This window comes from Mustelus asterias, chromosome 19 (genome assembly GCF_964213995.1).
Source record: "Mustelus asterias chromosome 19, sMusAst1.hap1.1, whole genome shotgun sequence".
Lineage (NCBI taxonomy): Eukaryota > Metazoa > Chordata > Chondrichthyes > Carcharhiniformes > Triakidae > Mustelus > Mustelus asterias.
Window position 1 is genome coordinate 67,203,053 of NC_135819.1, and position 23,242 is coordinate 67,226,294.

Sequence of the window (23,242 nt, forward strand, 5' to 3'; positions counted from 1 at the left end):
CTCACGTAATGTGCAGCTATTGTCATTGTTACTATGTAGACAAACACGGCAACAATTTTGCACACTAAGATTCTGCAAGTGGTATTGGGTTGAATGGTGGGTTTGTTTTTATTTTGAGGGTGGGTGGATTTGGGCCAGGGCATCAGGAGAATTTGTTGTTTTGATTTAGTGCAAAAGGAGCTGTAACATCCACCTGAATGTGTAGAAAAGATTTTAATTAAAAATTGGATGTGAAAAACAGTACGGGTGGCATGATGGCACAGTGGTTAGCATTGCAGTGCCTCAGTGACAGGGACCCGGGTTCATTTCCAGCCTTGGGTGAATGTCTCTGTGGAGTTTGCACATTCTCCCCATGATTGTGTGGGTTTCCTCTGGCGCTCCCACAGCCTCAAGATGCGTAGGTTAGCTGGATTAGTCAGGGGAAATGTGTGGGGTTATGGGATAGGATGGGGAGAGGGCCTGGGTAAGATACTCTGTCGGAGAATTGGTGCTGACTCAATGGGCCAAATACCCTCTTTTCATTGTAGGCATTCTACAATTCTATGAACAGTGCAGCATGTCCTCAGTACTGCACTGAGGTGACATCCTGGACTATGTGCTTGCCCCAGAGAATGGGCTTTAGACTCAGAGGTCCATTTGAGTCCACCTGAGCCAGTGTGTAGTTATTAGTGATGTATCCCACTATACCTTAGCTTGTCTTGTTAAAAGACATAACTAGCGATTCAGCTGTGACTAATTTTTCTCTGGTTTCTAATTTTGTTTGCAGACACCACGAATGAGCATTTGTTCTGTATTCACCAAAGCAACATCAATCCCCCACACTACCAGCTCATCTACCAAGGGCAGCTGTATAATTTGCCAAAGGTATCCAAAAGAAGAGTCTTAATTTTTAAATTATTTATCTTTGACCCTGTCTACGTGAAGCAATGAAAGAAGCAAGGACTTGCATTTATATAGTGACTTTCCCATCCTATTTGTGTCCAAGCATTTCAAAACCAATGAATTGCTTTTTCCTTTAGAGATATGTAGCTGTCAGTAAGTGTACAGTAGGATGCACAAGTAGCAATCTAGTGAATGACTGGTTAATGTCAACATGGACACCAGGAGAACTTGCTGCTTCTCTTGGTGCTGCATGGGCAGATTGGGCCTCGTGTTAACAGTGCCTCCTCGATATTACACACAAGTGTCAGTCTGGATTATGTACTCCAGTGTGTTGCACGGGACTTGAACCCACAACATTCATAACTCAGGCAGCATGCTACTCCTGAGTCCCAAAGCTCCGCAGTAGGACCTCAGTTTGTTCCTGGTTGCTGGTGGAATGAAACTGCTGCTATGAAAGATTTGGGTTAATGAAGTATTTTGGGACCTCGAGACATCCCAAAGTGCTTTACAGCCACTGAAGCACTCTTGAAATGTAACTTCACAGAATCACAGAATACTACAGCGCAGAAAAGGCCCTTTGGCAAATCGAGTCTGCACCGATGCATGAAATGCCCTGACCTGCCCTCCTAATCCCACTTACCAGCATTTGGCCCATAGCCTTGAATGTTATGGTGTGCGAAGTACTCATTCAGGTACTACTTAAAGGATGTGAGGCATCCCGCTTCCTCCACCCTCCCAGGCAGCGCATTCCAGACCATCACCACTCTCTGAGTAAAAAGGATTTTCCTCAAATCCCACCTAAACCTCCCACTCCTCACTTTTAACTTGTGTCCCCTTGTAACTGGCCCTTCAACTAAGGGGAACAGCTGCTCCCTATCCACCCTGTCCACACCCCTCCTAATCTTGAACACCTCAATCAAGTCACCCCCTCAGTCTTCTCTGCTCCAATGCAAGCAACCCAAGCCTACCCAACCTCTCAACTTAAATGTTCCATCCCAGGCAGCATCCTGGTAAATCTTCTCTGCACCCGCTCCACGTGTGTTCAGTGTGGGAACCAGAACTGCACACAGTACTCCAACTGTGGCCTCACCAAAGTTCTATACAACTCCATCATGACCTCTCTGCTTTAGTAATCTGTACCTCGATTGATAAAGGCGAATGTGCCATATGCCTTTTTCACCACCCTATTAACCTGCCTTTCGCCTTCAGAGGTCTTCTGTAAAGTAAGAAATTTTGCATGCAGCAAGGTTCCACAATGTGATAAAGGCCAAATAATCCATTTTATGTTAAACAAAATACTGCAGATGCTGGAATCTGAAACAAAAGTAGAAGATTCTAGAAAATCTCAGCTGGTCTGATAGCATCTGTGGACAGAGAATAGAGCCAACGTTTCGAGTCTGGATGACCCCAGCTCTGACAAAGGGTCCTCCAGACTCAAACTGTTGGCTCTATTCTCTCTCCACAGATGCTATCAGACCTGCTGAGATTTTCCAGCATTTCCTGAATCTATTTCAAGTGTTGGTTGTGGGGTAAATATTGGACAAGACACCTGGGAGAGCTCCCAACTGCTCTTGGAAATAGTGTCCCAAAATCCTTCACATCCACTCAAGGGGACAGTCAGGGTCTAAATTTAAGGTGCTGTCTAAAAACTGGAATTCGATTTGATGTTCTGACTTGAAATCTTCATTTTGCAGGACAGGAGCAACATGTTCCACACTATCATGATGTTTTTGTACATAATCAAAATGAAGGAGTCAGGAATGCTGGGGTATGTAGTTATTTTCAGACTTTGCTAACTCTTCTCTTTGCTTTCTCCTGTAACCGTTAGTGATGACAGCAGATAGTTTGGAGTTTCTTTGGGTCTGATTTGTTATCTCATCACGTAGGGAAAGTTGACCCCTCAATGTATCAAAAAATGAAAATCTCCGTTCCATACTCCCTGACTTGCCCACCTGAACCTCCGACTGAAAAGGAAAAGTGAGGAGATGTGTAGCTGGCTGCCTCGACCCCTGTCCTCGTTCATGGGATTGAAGACTAGCTCCCAACAATTCCATAAACAATGTCGGGGGGGATATGCATGATGATGACACTGAAATCCGTGCAATTCCACTCTAGGAAGTTCCCATTCCTGTCCTCCTCCCCAATACACGAGGCAGCATATTGGAGACCTGAATAGTAAAGCCACATCACTGCGTTTCCAAATGGTGGGTGGCATGGTGGCACAGTGGTTAACACAGCTGCCTCACAGCACCAGGGACCCAGGTTCAATACCGGCTTTGGATCACTGCCTGTCTGTGTGGAGTTTGCACGTTCTCCCCATGTCTGCGTGGGTTTCCTCTGGGTGCTCCTGTTTTTTTCCCACAGTCCAAAGATGTGCAGATTAGGTGGATTGGCCATGATAAATTGATCCTAGTGTCAGGGAGATTAGCAAGATAAATATGTGGGGGTTATGGGAATAGGGCCTAGGTGGTATTGTGGACGGTGCAGACTCAATGGGCTGAATGGCCTCCTGCACTGTTGGGATTCTATGACTGAATTCTCTGAAAGCTATCTTAAACTGCATGAAGACATTAGTTTTTATCACAGGGTTCAGAATTATACTGTAACTAAAAGGATTAAATTATGAGAGTACGTTACACAAACATAACTTGTGTTCCCTTGAGTTTCATAAGACCATAAGACCATAAGACATAGGAGCGGAAGTAAGGCCATTCGGCCCATCGAGTCCACTCCACCATTCAATCATGGTTGATTTCAACTCCATTTACCCGCTCTCTCCCCATAGCCCTTAATTCCTCGAGAAATCAAGAATTTATCAATTTCTGTCTTGAAGACTCTCAACGTCTCGGCCTCCACAGCCCTCTGTGGCAATGAATTCCACAGACCCACCACTCTCTGGCTGAAGAAATTTCTCCTCATCTCTGTTCTAAAGTGACTCCCTTTTATTCTAAGGCTGTGCCCCCGCGTCCTAGTCTCCCCTGTTAATGGAAACAACTTCCCTACGTCCATCCTATCTAAGCCGTTCATTATCTTGTAAGTTTCTATCAGATCTCCCCTCAACCTCCTAAACTCCAATGAATATAATCCCACGATCCTCAGACGTTCATCGTATGTCAGGCCTACCATTCCTGGGATCATCCGTTTTCTTCGGTTCAGCTGATCTAGTTTGTGTTTAAAATGACAGAAGGATCACGCGTAGTAGGTTCAGAGAAGTTATTTCTTCTCTGGTTTGAATCCTGAACAAGGGGACATGATCTTTAAATTAAAACTAAGCTACCTACAAGGAAGATTGGGAAATACTTCGGAAAGTATAGGGAATATCTGAAGTTCTCTCCTCAAAAGGCTGTGGATGTTGGGGGCAATTGGAGTTTCCAAGAGTGAAATCAGCAGGTTGCTAAGAATATCATGGGTTATGGATCAATGGGGGGGGGAATTGAAGTTTAGGGACAGGTCAACTATGATCTGCTAACGGAGTGGTGGAACAGACTGAAGTGCTTCCTTTTGTTCCCACGTTCCTCGGGCATATTGTTGTGGGTTATGGCACCATTCCTAGGCACTGCAGTTGAGTGGCTGTTCTTTGAGAGTTGAGCAGTGCCTATTGATGTATTCAGATGGAAGGAAGCACCCCAGTTAAACCGCCCTGCGCTGACACCAATGCACATGGACCTGCTGGACTGGGGGTGGGGGGGGGATAGAAAGGTGAGAGGTGCAGTGAAGATTGTTTTCTCCCCCCCCCCCCCCCCTCCAGCTATGCTGTTTGCAACTCTCCATCGAACCATACAGCTAAGATCAGCCACTTCAGCACTGACCGGAGATAAAACTTGGCATTTACTTGGTCTGTGTGGAGAATTGGGACGGACATTTACCCAGCTGTTGAATTGACTTGGAAGCTGTCTTTCCATTGATGCATCTGTCCAGTCAGCTCATTCTATGGAGGAAGAAACAAAGTCATCATTCTGTTTAAATAAATAGTTAAGTTTGTTTCTTTGTATAACTTGACAGCTGGGAAGAACTGTAATAAAGTAAGAGAGACATTCATTGTGTTCTTTGTGGCCTTCCTTACAAAAACTTCACAGCCAATGAAGTGCTTTGCAGACGCAGTGACCAAATTGTGCACAGCAAGCTCCCACCACAGTAAATACATTAGAGTATCGGCCCAGCTAAAGGAATAAAATATGATGCCATAGATTCCCACAGTCTAAAATAGTCCCACTGGGGGATTGGGTGTCATTGATTCTTGAGGAGTTCCTGAAGCCATCAGCTTAACCTATTGATTTATTGATGTTTGGTTTAAGCCAATGAAACACATTTTCTGCAAAGGTTTCTGACAGCTGTACAAGGTGGGGGCAAGATATCCCCGTACTTCAGAGGTGACTGGAAGTCTGCCTTTATGTGCGGGTCATGCCCAGGACTGTCAATATTAGTGTGCAGTAATACGAGTACAGTGATAACATTGAGTTCAATAAAGTTTGAAACCTGGAGTCGTCTAGCAACATTGAAAATGGGTTTCGGGGACCTCTGTGCTGCAATACCATCCCTTATCTAAAGGGGGCAGCCTGTTCCTGAGCCAGCTGGTGGGGAAATGTAACCTGGAGTGAAGTCTTTTTGCCCAAACACCGAAAAATATTTTATTAAAAAGACACCCACCCAAATGATTAGAAATGTTGGCATCCTTGAGAGAATTGTAGAATGCAGTCTGTGTGAACGCTGTATAACTAATCTAAATTATGTATTCCTTTTGCAGGAGGGTGAATCTGGGCTTGTCTGGAGTGAATGTTCTGTGGATTTTTGGAGAATAAGGAACAATTAACAGAAGATGTAACTGCCTGTATTTGATTTGTGCAGAAACTGAACAGCTTCAGCATTTGTTCTTCCCTCCACCCCACTTTAATTCTCCATGACTTTTCTCATACATCCAACTGGGACTCTGGAACAGAAACTCTGAAGCCAACCTTGATTTTTCTCTGTGACTCTGCCATCACTCTGTGCTCAGAGTATTTGGCTGCAGTGCATCCGCTTCAGTGCTGAGAGAGAGAGAGAGCTGTTGTATCTTTTTTGAAACGGAAGCTTTTTTTTCTCTCCCCAACGTTTGAAGAAAAGGACTTCATTTATACTCGCCAGCGGAAGTGTGTACACCTTTTACGATCTTCATAGTGTTGCCGCAAAATGTGACTGTGTGTTTGCTGTGAAGGAACAACATTAGTTCCTGTCAGCATTGTGGTATTTCTGCTCGGAGAGTATCCTGGGGTGGGAGTGGGTGACAGAATTTGTGTTTTCTGTTCTGCTATCGTTGTGAGGACACAGACACACCATTGATGCCTTAAACTGCTGGAATAGTGGCATTCATAGCTGCATTCTCGTGGTCACCTCTCTGCCTTTTTAAAAAATTGGTATCGATGAGCCTTTTATTTGGATTTTGTTTAGGTATGCTGGACAATGTGGTTGTAAAGTACTGCAGGAATAATTTGGGATGAAAGAGACAACTATCTCCATTTAAGAATTGCCTGAGTTTGGAAATAGGTGAAAATGAAAAGCTGATGGGTTTCACTCGAAGGAAAGAAGGTGGGTTATGGCAAATAATTAACTCTGGAATTAGTTCAAAATGTTTGGGTCCTTTCCATTTAAGGGTTGGATCTGGACAGACGCACAGAGCTCATCTGACCCAGTTTGGGGAAATTGGTTTTGTAAGGAGTGGTCTGTCAGGCATAGCTGATTTATGCTGTGTCCCCGGGGAGGGAGCTTTCCCCTCAAACCAGTTTAGGAAGTGCTGGACCTCTTCCCTGTCCCACAATCACTCACCCATCACTGACAAATGTATCTTTTTAATTATCTGAGCAAATTCTGACTCCAGTGTTTTGTTTTGTTTTTTTTTAAGATCAGAATCAATCAGTTGTTGTAAGTTGGAGATTTGTACATATTTTAACATTATTTTAATACCCCAAGTCACTAATAACCAGGATAGTTTTGAGATTCAGTTCCAGGGAAACATTAAAGCCAGCTGCTCTATTTAAAGGAAGCATCCATCCTGAGCTGTACATCCCTGAATAACAGAAGCCTTCCAGTACCTCATTGCTTCAGATCTTGGGGGGGGTATTTGACTGCATGGGGCAGTGCAGCTGAGGCTGAACGCAGCCCACTTTCCAGAAGGACTAACTATAAATGTGGATCAAAAGAAGGAACCCATGACCTTACCTTTTATCTTTCCTCTGGGCTGAGACCTGAACTTTCCAAGAGTTTGTTTTGGGCTCCCACAGTAGCTCAGCTTGTTGACTGACTGAGCTGCACAGACTAGGAAGTTTCTTCTCCATCCCCATACCCTACTTCCATTTGGTTCACCAGCCCCTGCTGACTTTCTCTCTCAGGCCTACAGCCTGACCCCTTCGTGGGAATGAGTGAACATGACCGAGATTGGGTCCTATTGTAACTGCCTGTTACCCATCCATGTGTGCTGCTCAATCCTGTGAGTGAACTTAAAGGTATTAGAGGATCACTGATGTCTGTAGAGCTTGCATCAGCAGGACCCAGTGCCCATAGAAGTACATTGAACGGCATTTAATCTTGTTCAGAGAGATCAAGGAATAGGCTGGTGTGGCATATGGACAAAGATCTCTGTGATAGAGGGCACTTGAGTTTGGGACTAAGGAATGTGGTGAACAGACTGATGAGGGGGGCCACTTTCGGTATTATGAAAATATTTTTTGAGATCTCTGCCTCTGTTTTTATAAAGTGAGATGCTGGTGGTTACAGTTTGAGGTCTAGACTCAGCTGGAAACTGCAATCTGATTGGGAACTATCATGACCTCTCCCTACTCCTGTAACTAACAAAAGATTTGTAATAATTTGTAGACATTTACACCCTTGGTTTCCTTGTCTTTTTTTTGCTCAAAAGTTTTCCCTCATCCTCCATTTGATTCAAGTCAGCCCTAAACCGCGTACAGCAAAGGGATATGTAGACATATGGTAGAGAACAGCACCACATGGAAGAGCAAGACTGGAACTTTGGCTAACAACTGCTCACTGGCCATCAATAATGCATTATTCAACAGGAGTGGAGGAAGCTATCATAGAACTGCTAGGGAAGAAGAATGGATATTTCTCACCCTGTTCAGTGGGGAGTGTTGGATTTCGAACATCGATATTCTAGATGTAGAATACTCTCGTTGAAATGTAGTCTGACCAAGGACACTGGCTAATTATTGATAAATACAGTGGGAAGTCCAGCTCGGGTATTTGAAATGTTAAAGTAGATCTTGGAATGTTTCCTGTCATTGAAGTTTCATGAACCGACTCACTCTTGCATCGTTCTACTCCAGCCTCACTCTTGAGCTACATTGGCCGTAAGAGAAAGGTCCAATTAACTGGACCAGAATGCACAGCCTCAATGAAGGCAAAATACTGCGGATGCTGGAATTTGAAACAAAAACAGAAAATGCTGGAAAATCTCAGCAGGTCTGACAGCATCTGTGGAGAAAGAGTAGAGCCAGCGTTTCGAATCTGGATGACCATCAAAGCCCCTGACAGAGAGTCATCCAGACTCGAAGCATTGGCTCTATTCTCTCTCCACTGATTTTCCAGCACAGCTTCTTGCTCAGTACTTCTCTACGTAATGTTTTGACGCCATTGAGATGCCATTCCTTACTGTTTAGCCTTTGATAGGTCCAGTATCTGAGAACAAAACATTCATGTGTCTAGCCCACCAAAACCTATTCTGTAGTGGTGTGAAAAATCAACGCTCAGTGCATTGTCAGTTGCTGAGAATCACAATGGATTACGATGATCAAATATTCCCCAGGGTGGTGAATAGTGATGGCCGTTGGCAGCAACAAGCTAACAGTTTTTTTTCTCTTCCTGTTTTCCACTCAAGTGTTGGAATACACAGTTCTTGGGGAGTGACATACCTATACTATAACAGATCCATGTGGGTGCTCTTCATGTGAGCTTGACTGTGCATGCCAACATGCAGATGCTGATCCTATCCTCTTGACAGTTGCTGGGAAATGATTGAAGACAAGAGATTTGGATGATTTTCCCTTTGGGCTAGTTGTAGCAGCACCTGTGAACTCCAGTAGGTGAGAGTTTAATAGGTATAGAATGGTTTCACTCCACAAGCTTGTCCTGTTGCGTCTGTGCCAAGTTTCTGCAAGAGCGGTTTAGCTAGTTTCACTCCTCTCTCTCATCCCATTTGCTGAAAATCAGCTGTTTAACCATTTCCTTTTGAAAGCCACAATTGAATCTACCTCCACCACCCTCAGTTAGTGCATTCCTGATCACAACCACTTGCCGTAGAAAAATGTATCAGTTTACATTACACCTCCACTGTTTAAAGTCATAAATTACTGACTTGGACATTGGAAATGCCAGCAATAGAGCCAACCTACAACTTCACCCAGCAAGTGAGAAAACTGGATAAGGAACCTAGCTTGGAAAGAATGAAACTACCTGAATGGGCCTGGAAAAGATCTGTACTAGGAGTGACCATTAGAAGATAATGCCCTGTAGGTGTTAGATGACCACTCCTTAAAGGTGCATACACAATGTTGAGTGGCTATAAGGGCAGCAAACTGGGCAACCAGTTGCCAGATTAAATCCTCTAACATCACAGACTGTGTAAGTTTTTGAACTTGGTCTTAAATTTGCGCTTGGAAGCTGGGTTTTGATCCCTCTCCCTCCCCCACCCCTGATCCAGGTTAAGGGTATCAACACCATCTTGCTTTCTAGCACACGTTTTGCACTGAGGCCATTTGGAGTGGTTTGCAAGATAGTCTTTCACTGATCACGGAAGCAAGGGTGGAGAATAGGATCAGGAGGAGGCAAAAAATATGGCAAAAGGGGAGATCTGAAGGAGGGAGGAACCTGGGAAAGCAGAAATGCTGAGAAGGAGAGAATTTGGGGAAGAGACAAGTAACACACACTGCACTGCAGCAGCTTCCGGAGTTAAGAAGCATAAGGCCCTGGAATAATATGGAAGGAAGGACAAGAACCTTAAAGTCAATATTCTGGGTTTTAATTTGAAGTAAAAGGATCCCATAGTTTGAAAGGAAAATCATGTTTAACCAATCGGACTTTGAAAGAATCACGTGCTCTGAATAAAGGGGTACTGTACTCAGATTTCCAGAAGGCACTTGATAAGGTGCCCTTCAAAAGATATTGCAGAAAATAAAAGTTCATGGTTTTGGGGGTAACATCGACATGGATTGAAGATTGGCTAGCTATCAGGAAACAAATTTGGTATAAATGGGTTCTGGTTGGCACAATGTATTGACAGGTGTGTCACAGGAATCAGGGCTGGGACCTCAATTTTTTACAATTTATAAACAACTTGGATAAAGGGACTGAATTCGCTGATGACAAAGAAAGTAAATTGTGAAGAGGATGTAAGGAGGCTACAAAGGGTTCACAGGTTAAGTGAGTGGGACAAAAATCTTGCAAATTAAATATAATGTGGGTAAATGTGAAATTGTCCATTTTGGTGAGATATTGCAGAGCTCTGAGGTGCAGAGGGATCTGGGGGTCCTGGTTCATGAATCACAAAAAGCTGGCAGGTACATAAAGTAATTAGGAAAGCTAATATTATTGTTTAATGTGAGGGGACTTGATTACAAAAATAGGGAGGTTATGCTTCAGTTGTTCAAAGCATTGGTGAGATCACATCTGGGTCCTGTGTACAGTTTTGGATTCCTCATCATTTATGGAAAGATGTAAATGCATTAGAAGCAGTTCAGAGAAGGTTTACTAGACTAATACCAGGAATGGGCAGATTGTCTTATGAGGAAAGGTTGGACAGGTTAGGTTTGTATCCACTAGAGTTTAGAAGAGTAAGAGTGACTTGATCAAAACCTTTAAGATAATGAGGGTTATTGACAGGGTGGATGTTTCACCTAGTGGGTGAATCTAGAACTTGCTTAAAAAGGGATCATTTATTTAAGTAATAGTTTCTCTGAGAGTCATGAATCTCTAGAACTCTCTTCCTCAAAGGGCAGTGGAAGCAGAGTCTTTGAATATTTTTAAGGTAGAGCTAGATAGATTTTTGATTACAAAAGGGTGAAAAGTTATTGGAGATAGGCAGGAATGTGGGATTGAGGTTACAATCAGCTCAGCCATGATCTTGTTGAATGGTGGAACCGGCTTGAGGGGCCGAATGGCCTATTCCTGCTCCTAATTCATATGTCAGAATGACATTGCCGCTGCTAGCAGCGAGTTCAAATCAATTGAATTATTGAAAACCTCCCATTTTATATTGTTAGTATCAAAAAGATTACAACTTGTTAAATGAGATGTGACTGAGCTTTTAATGATGTACTAACTTTAAATTACTATCAAAGACTCCTGATAAGCTCATTTTATATTTGTGCAATGTCAAATTTTTTTCATTATAAATTCCACCTTTGAATAAATTGTGTATATTTTAGCTTCTATCTTGATCTAATTGTATCATTTATTTCATTATCTGAAAATTTAAATTAAAAGTGTGAGAATACTTCAGTGCGATTAGTTGCTGACATCACTGTTGCCCCGGGTTAGGAGAGCCCCTTCACTTGGCACCGGACTTCAGCGGAAGAAATAGGAGAAGTCCATGTCTACCAGGTCAGCAAAGATCATTGGTCGCTTCACCCCTGACCACAAATCTAGACCAATAGGAACTTTCAAAAGGGAATTGAATATATATCTTGAAAAGGAAACATTGGCAATGAGCAGAAAAGTGGAACTAATTGGATAGATCTTTCAAACAGCAGACATGACAGGTGGAATGGCCTCCTGTGCTGTATGAGTATGACGCTTATGTGATTAAAAATATGAACATAGGAACTTATAATGAATAAGACACCAGGAAGTGCCTGGCAATTTAAGATTCTTTGTGAGTCATTATTCTTTTCTGCTCGCATGCATTCAAATAAAGAATGTTTATTTGACTCCTCTCCTTTCCCCTAGGGGAAGAAAACACATCCTCCCCAGTCTGCTGCTGATCCACCTGCTGTGCCTTTGCATTTCAAATGTTCAGCATTCCCAGCTTCCCTTTTTGCTGATCACCACAAAGGGAGTTAGGCTAATTACTTTTTTTGTTTTTCGGGGTGGGGGGGCAGGGTTAACAATTTTGAAATACAAAAACGAATTATAAGCAAAGCAATAACAGCCACAGAATTATCTGGGTTGCAATGTTGACTCCCTCTGTAACATGTGGAGGTGGGCGTGGGGGGATCTGACTCTGAAACATGTGGAAGTGGGCTGCATGGTGGCACAGTGGTTAACACTGCTGCCTCACAGCGCCAGGAACCCGGGTTCAATTCTGGCCCTGGGTCACTGCCTGTGTGGAGTTTGCACGTTCTCCCCGTGTCTGCGTGGGTTTCCTCCGGGTGCTCAGGTTTCCTCCCACAGTCTGAAAGACGTGCCTGTGGTGAACCATCGTTGGTTCCCACTGGATAGTACTGGGCCAAGGCTGGCCAGCACTATAGGAATGTATGTAGGTTACGGTGGGATTGTACTAATGTTGTTGTTGGGCTAGGGTGGGATTGATACACCTGTGGTTGCTACTGTTGTGGCACATCCCAGTCGGGCTCCGCCTCTTGGGAGAAGTATAAGACCCCCTGCTCGGACGGGACCCCTTCAGTCTGGGATAGTGTGTTAAAGTTCTGATAGTTCCATTGTTAGTTAATAAAAGCCTTCTTTTACCGAAGCTTTGAGCCTCGTGTCCAATTGATGCGCATCAGTGCCAGTTAGGTGCATTGACCCGAACAGGCGCTGGAGTGTGGCAACCAGGGGAACTTCACAGTAACTAAATTGCAGCGTTAACGTAAGCCTTACTTGTGACTAATAAAAAGTGTGTGTGGGGTGATCTAACTCTCTGAAACACGTGGAGGTGGGTGTGTCACGTGAAGGTGGGTGTGTGGGGGGGGGGACTACAGCTCCCAGGCAGCATGGCGCTGTGGGGAGAGCAACAGTGGACTACAACTCCCGTTAGGCTTTGCGAGTGGGTGGAGTCTACACATGCGCAGTGTCTATAAAAGAGGGCGGGGAGGGGGTGTTGGGGATTCAGGATCAGCAGGTGCTGGGGATTGAGCTTCTGGTGTCGCTCTGAGCAGCAGCATCATGTCGGAGATAGAGTCGGAGCCCAGCATGCGGAGACGGAGCACCCAGGACGCATTGAGTAAGGAGTAGCATTGAAACATTATATCACCGCCTTGAAACATTGTATCGCCGCATTGAGACATTGTATCGCCGGCTTACCTCAGCCCATCCGAGCCGCACTTCCCACGGGTGTCTGGGCCACTGACAGCTCCTCCTCACCGCCTCCTACCCCAGTCTGCTGTCAGAATAAGAGCAGCTTGTCTGTAGTTTTTTTTTGCTCTTTAAAAATGATCAATTAAGACATTCCACTTCAGTTGTTGGGGGACCTTTTGAAAGCTTTACCTGGGGAAATGGTTGCTGGAGACTGATCCGTGAATAATTCCAACCAGGTAGTTGAGGTTGGACAAACTAGAATGCTGCGAAGGGCCAGCACAGGGCAGACGGGCTGAATGCTCTCTGTCTGTGCTGTTAAATTTCTACAGTTCCAAGAATCAAATTCTAATTTTAATGCTGGATGGAGGGCATCCATTTTAAAAGAATGGGGTGTGGAAGAATAAAGGAAATTATCTCTTTTTTTAAATTGAGTTATGATATTGACATGAGTGGCCTGAAAAGGTGAAACAAGCAGATGAAACCATTCTCAGAAGGGGGATTGGGTATACTTAGTGAAAGGTTTTCGGGACTTTGGGAAACAGCAAGGACTAATTGGATAGTTCTTTTGAAGAGTTAACATGGTCGTTGTAGCTTGAATTATTTTCTTCTGTGCTACATGAATCTGTAAATGCCCCTCATTGTAATAGTGTTTAATGTTAATCCCCATCCTTAACAATGTTCCATGGTTTGACCTTGACACAACAATTGTCACCTGGATACACCTTGGTGGGCCCTATTGCGGTCTGGTGGCAGAGGTCCCTCTATGGAGGGATCCTCCCCCACTATCTTGGGGAGATGGGGTGGAGGGTGGTGCATGCAGCAGTTCTGCACAACTGTAGGTTACACTGATTCACGGGCTCCCAAGAGACATGCCCCTTTTTGCAATCTTGTATAGTCCGTGAGCCATGTTGAATGTCGTAGGCTGCATCCCCTTTTTATTTGTTTCAAAAACCTCTCATTGGTCTGTTTGCACTTCAGTCCTATGATCCTGATCTATGGACACCAGGTGTGGAGGGAGGTGGAGGACTTCCTCGTGAACCTGGGCCTGGCAAAACTTGCCACAAATGGGTCCAGGCAGCATGTGACTGAGGGGGCTGTCCAACCGGATTGTCTGCCCCTCTACTGCGGCTACATTTGCAACTGGGTGTCCCAGGAGAAGGAGTATTCAGTGTCCAAGGGCACTGTTGAAGCTTTCTGCACCTGTTGGGTACCACAGGGGTTGGGGTGTATTATTGACACCTTTAATCACATTTTATTTTGATGTTTAAGTTTCCTTTCTACTTTGTCTTTGTTTTGGGCGTTGCCCCTTATAATTTGTCCCTCACTAACTTGATTTAGTTTACTTGTTTAGCCAAGAAGATTGACACAACAATTGTGATTTTATATAACCCTGGGGGTGTCCAGAACTAGAGGTCATAGTTTGAGGAAAAGGGGTAAGCATTTTGGAAATGAGGAGGAGAAATTTCTTCACCCAGAGGGTGGTGAATGTGTGGAATTCACTACCACAAAGTAGTTGAGGCCAAAATGAAGAAATTAGATATAGTTATGGGGGAGAAGGGGGTCAGGATATTGAATTTGGTGGTCACAATGAATGGTGGAGCAAGCTCGAAGGGCTGAATGGTCTACTCCTGCTTCTAATTTCTGTCAATCCCTCTTTAATATGAAACTTAATATTTTTAAACTGCTGAAGGTGGCTTTGTTTAGCTGGTTTGGATTTGCTGTTTTCTACCAAGATTCTGAACCCTTTGCAGATTGAGCAATGCTGGTCGGGTTCATTGGCACTTTAATAGGGTTGGGAATAACTTTTGGGGATGGTTGTTGCAACTACATCAGCAATTTTTCATTTTGAGTTAGCAATGTTACTGTATATAATTCTGTTTGAGTCAGTACATTGTGATAAACAAAATGCAGTTGTGTGCAAGTAAACCGTTTGTCCTTGGCTGATTCCACTGCCAGCATTTCATTTTGTATCGCATAATTAGAATGTTTTGTTTTCAACCATAATCTGAATATGTAAATGAGCTACCCCATACCTGTGGCAGATGAATCAGGAGCACTTGCCTGCTGTTTTGATTACACTGAAATCCTAGCGACATTATTGCTGTAATACTTGTTGCAATTTAATCTCTCCTTCCATGCAAATAGTGGCATGGCTGCATGCTTTGTGGGACAGGAAAGTTGACCCATATCAGTTGCTAGTTCACCAGCTCTTCAAATTTAAAATTTTCATCTATTCATTCAAATCCCTCCATGACCTCTTGCCTCCCTATCTCTGCAATATCCTATAAATTTCTGTGCATTCTTCCTATTCTGGCTTCTTGTGGTGTTTCCGATTTTTTTTTTTTCACCTCCCTTCACTGCCATGCCTTCAACTACCTAAATCCGGAGTCCTGGAATTCAGTTGCACTCGCTGTGTAGGTGGTTATAGTTTGGGGAATTTATTTGCTTTAATTTAATCTGCACAATCTTAAAATTTCCCCTCTACATATTGGCGGAATAGAACCTTAATGATGCATTACAGACCAGTCAGCCATGTCCTTAACCAAAAAGGTTATATTGAAGTGTCCAATACATAAGTACCTCTATTTAAAAAGCTCAGTAGCTTGAAGCACTGGACTATATTTGGAACAAAATAAATCTGAGTAAAAATCCATAGTGTAGGCAAGATTTTTAAAAATGCCAAATAAATTGGGAAGCTTAATGGAACCAATAATAAAAATCAGACACACGGGAGATTTAAAGTCTAGCAGATAAATGAGTTGAATGTTTATTCTCATGAGATTGTGGAATAGGGAAGGAGGTGGATTGAAAATTGGATTACTTATTCAGTGATAGAAATTAGCTGTGTGGAGACCAGAAAAACATTTTGTTGGCAGAATGGTTACATTTTCTTTCATCTTGTCCACAAATGCACACCATGAGGTAGATAATGCCAGAATGTTATAACTTGCCAGTTCCATCTCCATAGAAGGTGGTGTAAGTCTTGGGATCAATATCTGTACCTTGATCTTTGGATCACAATGGCTGGCTATTTAAAATGGTGCTTTGGCAACACTAGTGTCCAAATTTCATAGTCTCGATGCAATTTGTGACACACTAGATGGTCAAGTCACTTATTTCACATTATCTAAACCATACTTTTCACAAATTTCCAGTTTATTTATTCTTCCAAGTTTAGATTAATTAAAAATAAGTGCAACTACAATTTTAATTTTGCCAGGAGTGGATTCTACATTTCACATCCTCCTCCATGTGAGGTAATGTTTCAAACTTCTGTGTCTGCTGCCAATGCTGTACATGCGCACTTGTACTGATACCCTGATGTCATTGGGACAGCACAGTGAACATGATTGCACTTGTCAATATAGCTGCAAAATTATTTTTAAGAAATGTTGGCCAAGCTTGTTTAAAAGGCAAATTGATTTATCACATCCCCAGGACACTTGAATTATTTGATATTTTCAAATGGAATTTTGAATGACTTTGTTAACCAATCTCTGCAGAAAACATAACACCGATCCTAAATTTTCAATCTGTGTTTTGCATTTTCAATCAAGGATACACAATGTTTGGTATCCTGGGGATAAGAATCCTGATCTTATTTCTGTTCCATATCAAAATTTTAATGATTTAAAAACACTGCAAAGTATAACAATCTATTCTGGGAACACCTTCACCACGTGGACTGCAGTGATTCAAGAGGCAGTGATGGGCAGCTGGAAATGAACAATAAATACTGGCCTTGCCACATTTTGGGAATAAAGGATTTTTTTGTTGTTGGTGACTGTCATCAGTTGTCCCTTTGCCAATGATCACTGTTGTCTGCAGTGTTGTTGCCTTTGTTAAACATTCCAGCTTGTTTTATTGGTTACTGGCTTGTTGTGAAGGTTACTTGAAAACGGGAATGAAATCTTTGTGAAAGACTGAATTAGGTAAATTGGCAAGAAAAAAATAAGCTGACCTCGTGCAGGGACTAATGCCTTAAGCCAATGATTCAACTGTTTTGAAATACTGTAAGCATGTGCAAAGGCTGACATTTTGGTGCTTTGTTTTAAACACTGGTCTGTATGAAGGGACTGATTTCCTTTTGTGGCTTTCGCAATCTGCTGGGTTCCAATAACCAGGGCAATGTATGAGTTGAAAAATGAACCATTATAGTTTTCCCCCCTTTCTAACCAATTACTAAAGAGCCAGCAGTGGATCATTCTATCTGGCTATGGCAGTGGTATACAGTTAGCTGTGAATGGGGAACAAGAAATACAGAATAAATGAACAAGCATCAAAGATTGAGATGAAGCTGTTGAATTCTCTGCAAATTCTCCTAGCACTGGATTCTCTCAACATTTAGGTTAAAGTCCAACAGGTTTATTTGGTAGCACAAGCTTTTGGCGCGCTGCTCCTTCATCAGGTGAGTCACTTTAACCTGGTGTTGTGAGACTTCTTGCTGTGCCCACCCCAGTCCAATGCTGGCATTTCCACATCATAAGCACTGGAGGACAGACATTACACTATTGATACTTAAACTTGCCTATGAATAATCATTTCTTGTTTCATTCCCTTGTAAATATAGGGCCTGAGATTGTTGGGAACTAATTTGTTGAGCGAGTTGGGAGATGTGATAGGGGCTTTGGTTAGTGGATGTACATTTGGAAATCACTAAACCTGGTTTTTCTGAATCAGGTTGTCTGGAGAGCACACTTGAGCAGTTTGCCACTTTGGTGGAACTATAGTAATTACAAAACCGATTTTGCAGTGTTGTGCAATATTGATTTGAGATCCAATTCCCCTTTCCAAGTTGCAATTGAATCTCTTTCCACAACCTTTACAAGTGGGGCATTAAAACAACGAGCGCACAATTTTCGTGTTATTTGTACTCTGGCTTTTTAAAAATAAATTATTTTAAAATCCATGTTCTCTAGTTGGAGCTCCCTGTCAGTGGAAACAGTTTTCTTTCTACATCTTCCATCAAAGTCCCTCATTTTGAAACCTTTCCAATCTCCTCAAGACGACGGGAATTACAACCCCAGTTTCCCTAATCTAGACTTTATCATGCGGAAGGTAATTGATGAAGCAGCTGAAGATGGCTGGGCACCACCCTTGAACTCCTGCAGCAATTTCCTGAGATGATTAGACTTCAACAATTATAACCATCATCCTTTGCATTAGGTATGATTCCACACAGTAGTGATTTTTTTCCCATGTGTTCCCATTCAATTCAATTTACTAGAGCTTCTTTATCACAGTCAAATGCTGTCTTGATTGCCATCATTATCACTCACTCCTCCCCTCTTGTTTGTTTGAACCAAGGCCATGAAGTCTAGAGTTGAGTGGTCCTGTTAGAACTCAAACTGGAATAAGTGCTATTTAATAGCACTGTCAAAGGCACTTTATTACTTCATATATAAATGACATACTGGTGTGGTGATAATTGAATTTGTCCTGCTTTTTGTGAAGAGGACACACCTGGGCAATTTTCCACTTCGTTGCGTAGATGCTAGTGTTGCAGCTATCTAGAACAGCTTGGATGGAAGCATGGCTGGTTCTGGAGCACCAGTTTTCAGTACTACAGCTGGAATGTTGGGGCCCATAGCCTTCGCTGCAACCATTGTGCTCAGCTGTTTTTTTAAATATTTGTCAGGAAGAGATATTGATTCGAGACTACTGTTTAGGGTTAGATAAAGTAGCAGGAACAATTTAACTCAGCTGATAATCATCTGCTTGTCTAATTAAACCTGACAAGTTAACTATACAATGGCCACAAGACCTTTGGAGTGGATAAATTGTAAATTCTGAATGTAACACAACAAAGATGGGACATGACATTTCTAAATGAGGTGATTATGGGGGATGGTAGTTCAAATTTCATGGTGTGCAATAAATGTATTTTAATACTGTAACTGCACCAACAGGAAGTCTACTACTTTATCCCCTACCCCCAAAATTGTTCAAGAAGCCAGTACAAATTGTGCTAAATTAAGGTTTTTAAGCAAACGGTGGTTTACTCAGAGCTGATGGACTTTGGTCGCCATCCTTGTCCCTTCTGACTCATTGCAATGAGTGCAAGTCTGTCTGTACTGCTGGGAGCTAGTGGTGTGTCTTTTGTAAAAAGCTAAGCAGGGGAGTTTTGTCTACCAAGTGCTTAACTGTTTATCATGATGCTGGTGGTCTTCATTTATTTGAGGTTTTTGAGCATGCAATGTGTATAAACTTGGCATGAGGTTTTCAATTGTGCTAATGGGAATACTTAATTGGAGTGGCTACTAACAGTTTGAGAACAAGCAGCTGAATTGAGACTAAACTGATGAGGGTTTACTGTTCAGGCTGGGTACATATTAAAGTTGGAGCTTTGAGTGCCATCCAGTATCATGACAAGAATTTCCACACGTCAATGTCAAACTCGTAGCGCTTGCATCAAACATCAATTCTAATGGTGAGAGGATAGAATTCAATGACCTAACGTTGCATCTGAGGTAGCCTTGCTTCAACAGAAGTAGCTTTGTTTACACTTGTCCAAGATGTGCAGTGTGAGCTGGAGTATGGCGATTGCAGATCCTGTAAATGTTGGTGCAGCTGATGTTGGCCTCAGTCCTGTGGAAAGCAGTGTGGCCTGTATATCTACTGGTGACTGTGAAGAATGCCCACAGACAGATGGCCATATTGGCTTCACACAAGAAGTCATAAACAGGGATAGTATGTCTAGCATTGAGACTGAAACTGCACTCCATTTTTTTGCATGTGCTTGATTACCTTTCCTGTATTGTTAAAGACAGTATGGTATTTCTAGCAACAGATGTGTCCCTTTTAGAATTCACCCAAGTACTAATCGCAGGGTATGACATTCAGCATCAGATAGATGGGAATCCTGTACTCAAATCTGCTCCACTAAAATTGGTTCTGTGCCAGCCCTGAAACTTCAAACTCTGTCTGAAACTGTCAGCTATTCTTCCCATTTTCTCCTCTGACCCATTTGGTTCACAAGAATGTGGTTCCCCAGGGACTGAGGATTAATTCTGAGCTCCAGTTCAAAATGGAAGATTTTTTTATAGACTTGCTTGTATGACCCTTTTTTTCTTGGCAGCCTTAACCCAGCTCCTACTGATCAATTGTCACTTTTTGTAGAGTCTCGTTTAAGTCTTGAGGCTATTCATGGTGGGAAGTGATGTCTAAGTGTCCCAATTAGAGAGCAGGGGGGAGAAACTACACTGGGGCTGCCAATACTGGGAAAGGAAACATTGCATTGAGCACAATACTTACAGGTGAGGTTCAATACATAATGTGCTTCTCTTCTGTGGATTAACTAGTAATTGCTAAGCCTATTCTTGAGGAAATATTTCTTTCTACTCCAGGCTAAAATATAATTCAGGCTGTTAAATGAAACTCCCAACAACAGTGACCTGCTTCTCATGGCAGCTTCACATCTGCCTCACTATAAACTTCTGCTTGAACTTGGTAACTGGAAGGTCATGTAGTGGCTATAGAAGTTAATGTAGAATACTTCTCTAACAGCCTACTGAGGACTTTTCTTTTTCCATCGATAGACTTTGGGAGGGAGAGTGAGCTAAGAGCAGAAGCACCTCTCTATTCTGTGGCCCTCTGGGACAGGCACTGTGGGCTACATCTGCAAACTGACATGATGGACACCCCTTCACCATGCACACCAAAATTATTATTCCCAGGTTAGTCCAGCAGATCTCACCATCTTCTTATCCTGCCCCCCTCCCTGAGAGCAAAATGTATGAAGCTTGACTAGAGCAAGGGATAGGTCTTATTGGATGTGGCTTTGCTCATGGAGTCTCTATATTCACTCCTATTGAAAAATAATTGGTGTGAGTAACTGCTTTTGTTAATGGATTAGTGAAGCTGCACACTTCCTTCCAAAGTTGATCACTCATTCACAAGTGAAGTTGGAATAGAATTTTCATTCTTACCTATGTACTCATGTTACCACCAATCACTAACATTGACTAATCTAGTCCATTCCTCTGGTCAATAATATCAACAGTTAACCTCTGGTTACAGAACCGGCAGGAGTTACCACAATATGGAGATTGACTTTCCATCTGGATTCAGTTCCTTGAGTGGCAGTAGTCTGTTTGGATGTAATCAATTTAAAATCCATATTTTGCATATGTTGTCAGCATAGCCAAGATGTATAACAGCAGTATTATGTGCTTATATGCCTCTACAGTTGCAAGAACATTTCGTGTGTGGTAAACTTTTCCTATATATTGTGTATTTTTTCCTTCCTATAGGGTAACTTTGGTTCCTGAATAATAGAATGGTTTTGGAGTAAAATGTGCCTGGACTAACTAATAATGGTGTATCCCCATTCAGATATTGGGGTTTACCATGTTCACAATCTGAGGTCTCGCATGACCAGTTTTAAATGGTGGACTATTCTCTGCTTTCTAACCTTTGTTGATTTTATCACAGTGACCTGTTCAACTCCAACCCAAAATCATTCGTGTGAAGGCATAACATGTCCACGCTGTCTGATGATGACCACAAAGACTACACTGCTGGCAGAGAATGAGGTGGAGGCACATAAACTGGCCAACAACTACAAGGTAACTAATATTTGTGGCCCATCAATATTCTAGGATGGTTACATTTCAGCACCTGGTTTGTTCAGGAAATCACTGCACACAAGATGTCTTGCACAGTTTGAGGACATGCAACTGAAAAATCTCTGCGCAGTTCTCGGTTCTTACACTTTAGGTAAAGGTGCACCTTTATCAGATGTAATAAAACTGTACTTCCTAATTTTATTTCTTCATTACATATGGGCATTGTTGTCCTGGCCAGCATTTATTGCCCTCTAAGGTGGTGAACTGCTTTCTCAAACCACTGCTGTTCATGTGGGGTAGGTACACCTGCAGTGCTGTTGAGGAGGGAGTTCCAGGATTTTGACTCTGCGCCAGTGAAGGACTGGTGACATGGCTCCAAATCAGGATGGTGTGTGGCTTGGAGGGGAACTAACAGGTGGTGGTGTTCCTATGCATCTGGTGCTCTTGTCCTTCTACGTGGCAGGATTATGGGTTTGGAAGGTGCTGTTAAAGCAACCCTGGTGAGCGGCTACAATGCATTTTGTGGATTGTGCGCACTGCTGCCACTGTTGGTGGTGGAAAAGTGAATACTGAAGTTGGTGGGATGCCAATTAAGCAAACTGCTTTGTCCTGGATGGTGTCGAGCTTCTTGAATGTTACACACCCCAGAATTTCCGGCCTCTGATCTGCTCTTGTAGCCAATGCTAATCCCCAGGATGTTGGATCAAGGTTTGACAATGGTAATGCTATTAAATGTCAAGGGGAGATGGTTAGATTGTCTTTTTGGAGATGGACATTGCCTGGCATCAATTTGCCTGGTTACTTAGTCCAAGTCTGGATGTTGTCCAGCTCTTACTGCACATGGATATGGACTGCCTCAGTATCTGAAGTTGAAAATGGTGGTGAACATTGCAAACATCCCCACTTCTCATATTGTGATAGAGGTAAAGTCAATCATGAAGTAGCTGAAGGTGATTGGGTCTAGGATATTACCCTGAGTGAATCGGTGATATCTGGGACTGAGATGATTTGACCTCCAACTATCAAGTATGACTCCAAGTGGAGAGTTTTTCTCTGATTCCCATTTACTCAAGTTTGGGTCTCTTGATGCCACATTGGTCAGATGCTGCCTTGATGTTAAGGGTGGTCACTTTCATCCCACCTCGAGTTCAGCTCTTTTGTCCATGTTTGGCCCAAAGCTGCAATGAGGTTAGGAGCCAAATGGCCTTGGCGGAACATAAATTGAGTGTCAGTGAGCATGTTGTCGAGCACTGTCAATGGCACCTTTCATCACTTTGAGAGCACTGACAGAAAGTAGTTCATTGGGTTAGATTGGTCCAGCTTTTTATGTACAGGACATAATGGAGCAATTTTCTACCTTGCTGAAAGGATGTCAGTGTTGCAGTTGTGCTGGAACAGCTTTGCTAGGGGAATGGCTGGTTCTGGAGCATATTTCAGTGATGTTGGGGCCTATAAATCTTTTATAGTTTCCAGTGGCTGCAGCAGTTGCGATGTGGAGTGAATCTAATTGGCTGAAGATTGGTACCTGTGGGGTTGAGGTGTAGATGATACATGTTGACAATCATTTAACAATCTTC

The 23,242-nt window shown here is 42.8% G+C and overlaps 2 protein-coding genes across 6 annotated transcripts in view; both read left to right on the forward strand.

The window, feature by feature from the left end:
- tmem209 (transmembrane protein 209) overlaps positions 1 to 7,743 on the forward strand; it is a 31,292-nt gene extending 23,549 nt beyond the window's left edge. For all 4 annotated transcript variants that reach the window (XM_078235781.1, XM_078235783.1, XM_078235782.1 and 1 more), the window contains exons 13-15: positions 767 to 864; positions 2,577 to 2,650; positions 5,627 to 7,743. In XM_078235781.1, the coding sequence (XP_078091907.1) occupies positions 767 to 864; positions 2,577 to 2,650; positions 5,627 to 5,681 (227 nt within the window). In that variant the 3' untranslated portion in view covers positions 5,682 to 7,743. The remainder of the gene's footprint in view (positions 1 to 766; positions 865 to 2,576; positions 2,651 to 5,626) is intronic.
- Positions 7,744 to 12,883: 5,140 nt separating this feature from the next.
- cax1 (cation/H+ exchanger protein 1) overlaps positions 12,884 to 23,242 on the forward strand; it is a 49,891-nt gene continuing 39,532 nt past the window's right edge. The window contains exons 1-2 of one of the 2 annotated variants that reach the window (XM_078235793.1): positions 12,884 to 13,024; positions 21,532 to 21,665. In XM_078235793.1, the coding sequence (XP_078091919.1) occupies positions 12,967 to 13,024; positions 21,532 to 21,665 (192 nt within the window). In that variant the 5' untranslated portion in view covers positions 12,884 to 12,966. The remainder of the gene's footprint in view (positions 13,025 to 21,531; positions 21,666 to 23,242) is intronic. The other variant, XM_078235794.1, reaches the window with a different exon arrangement.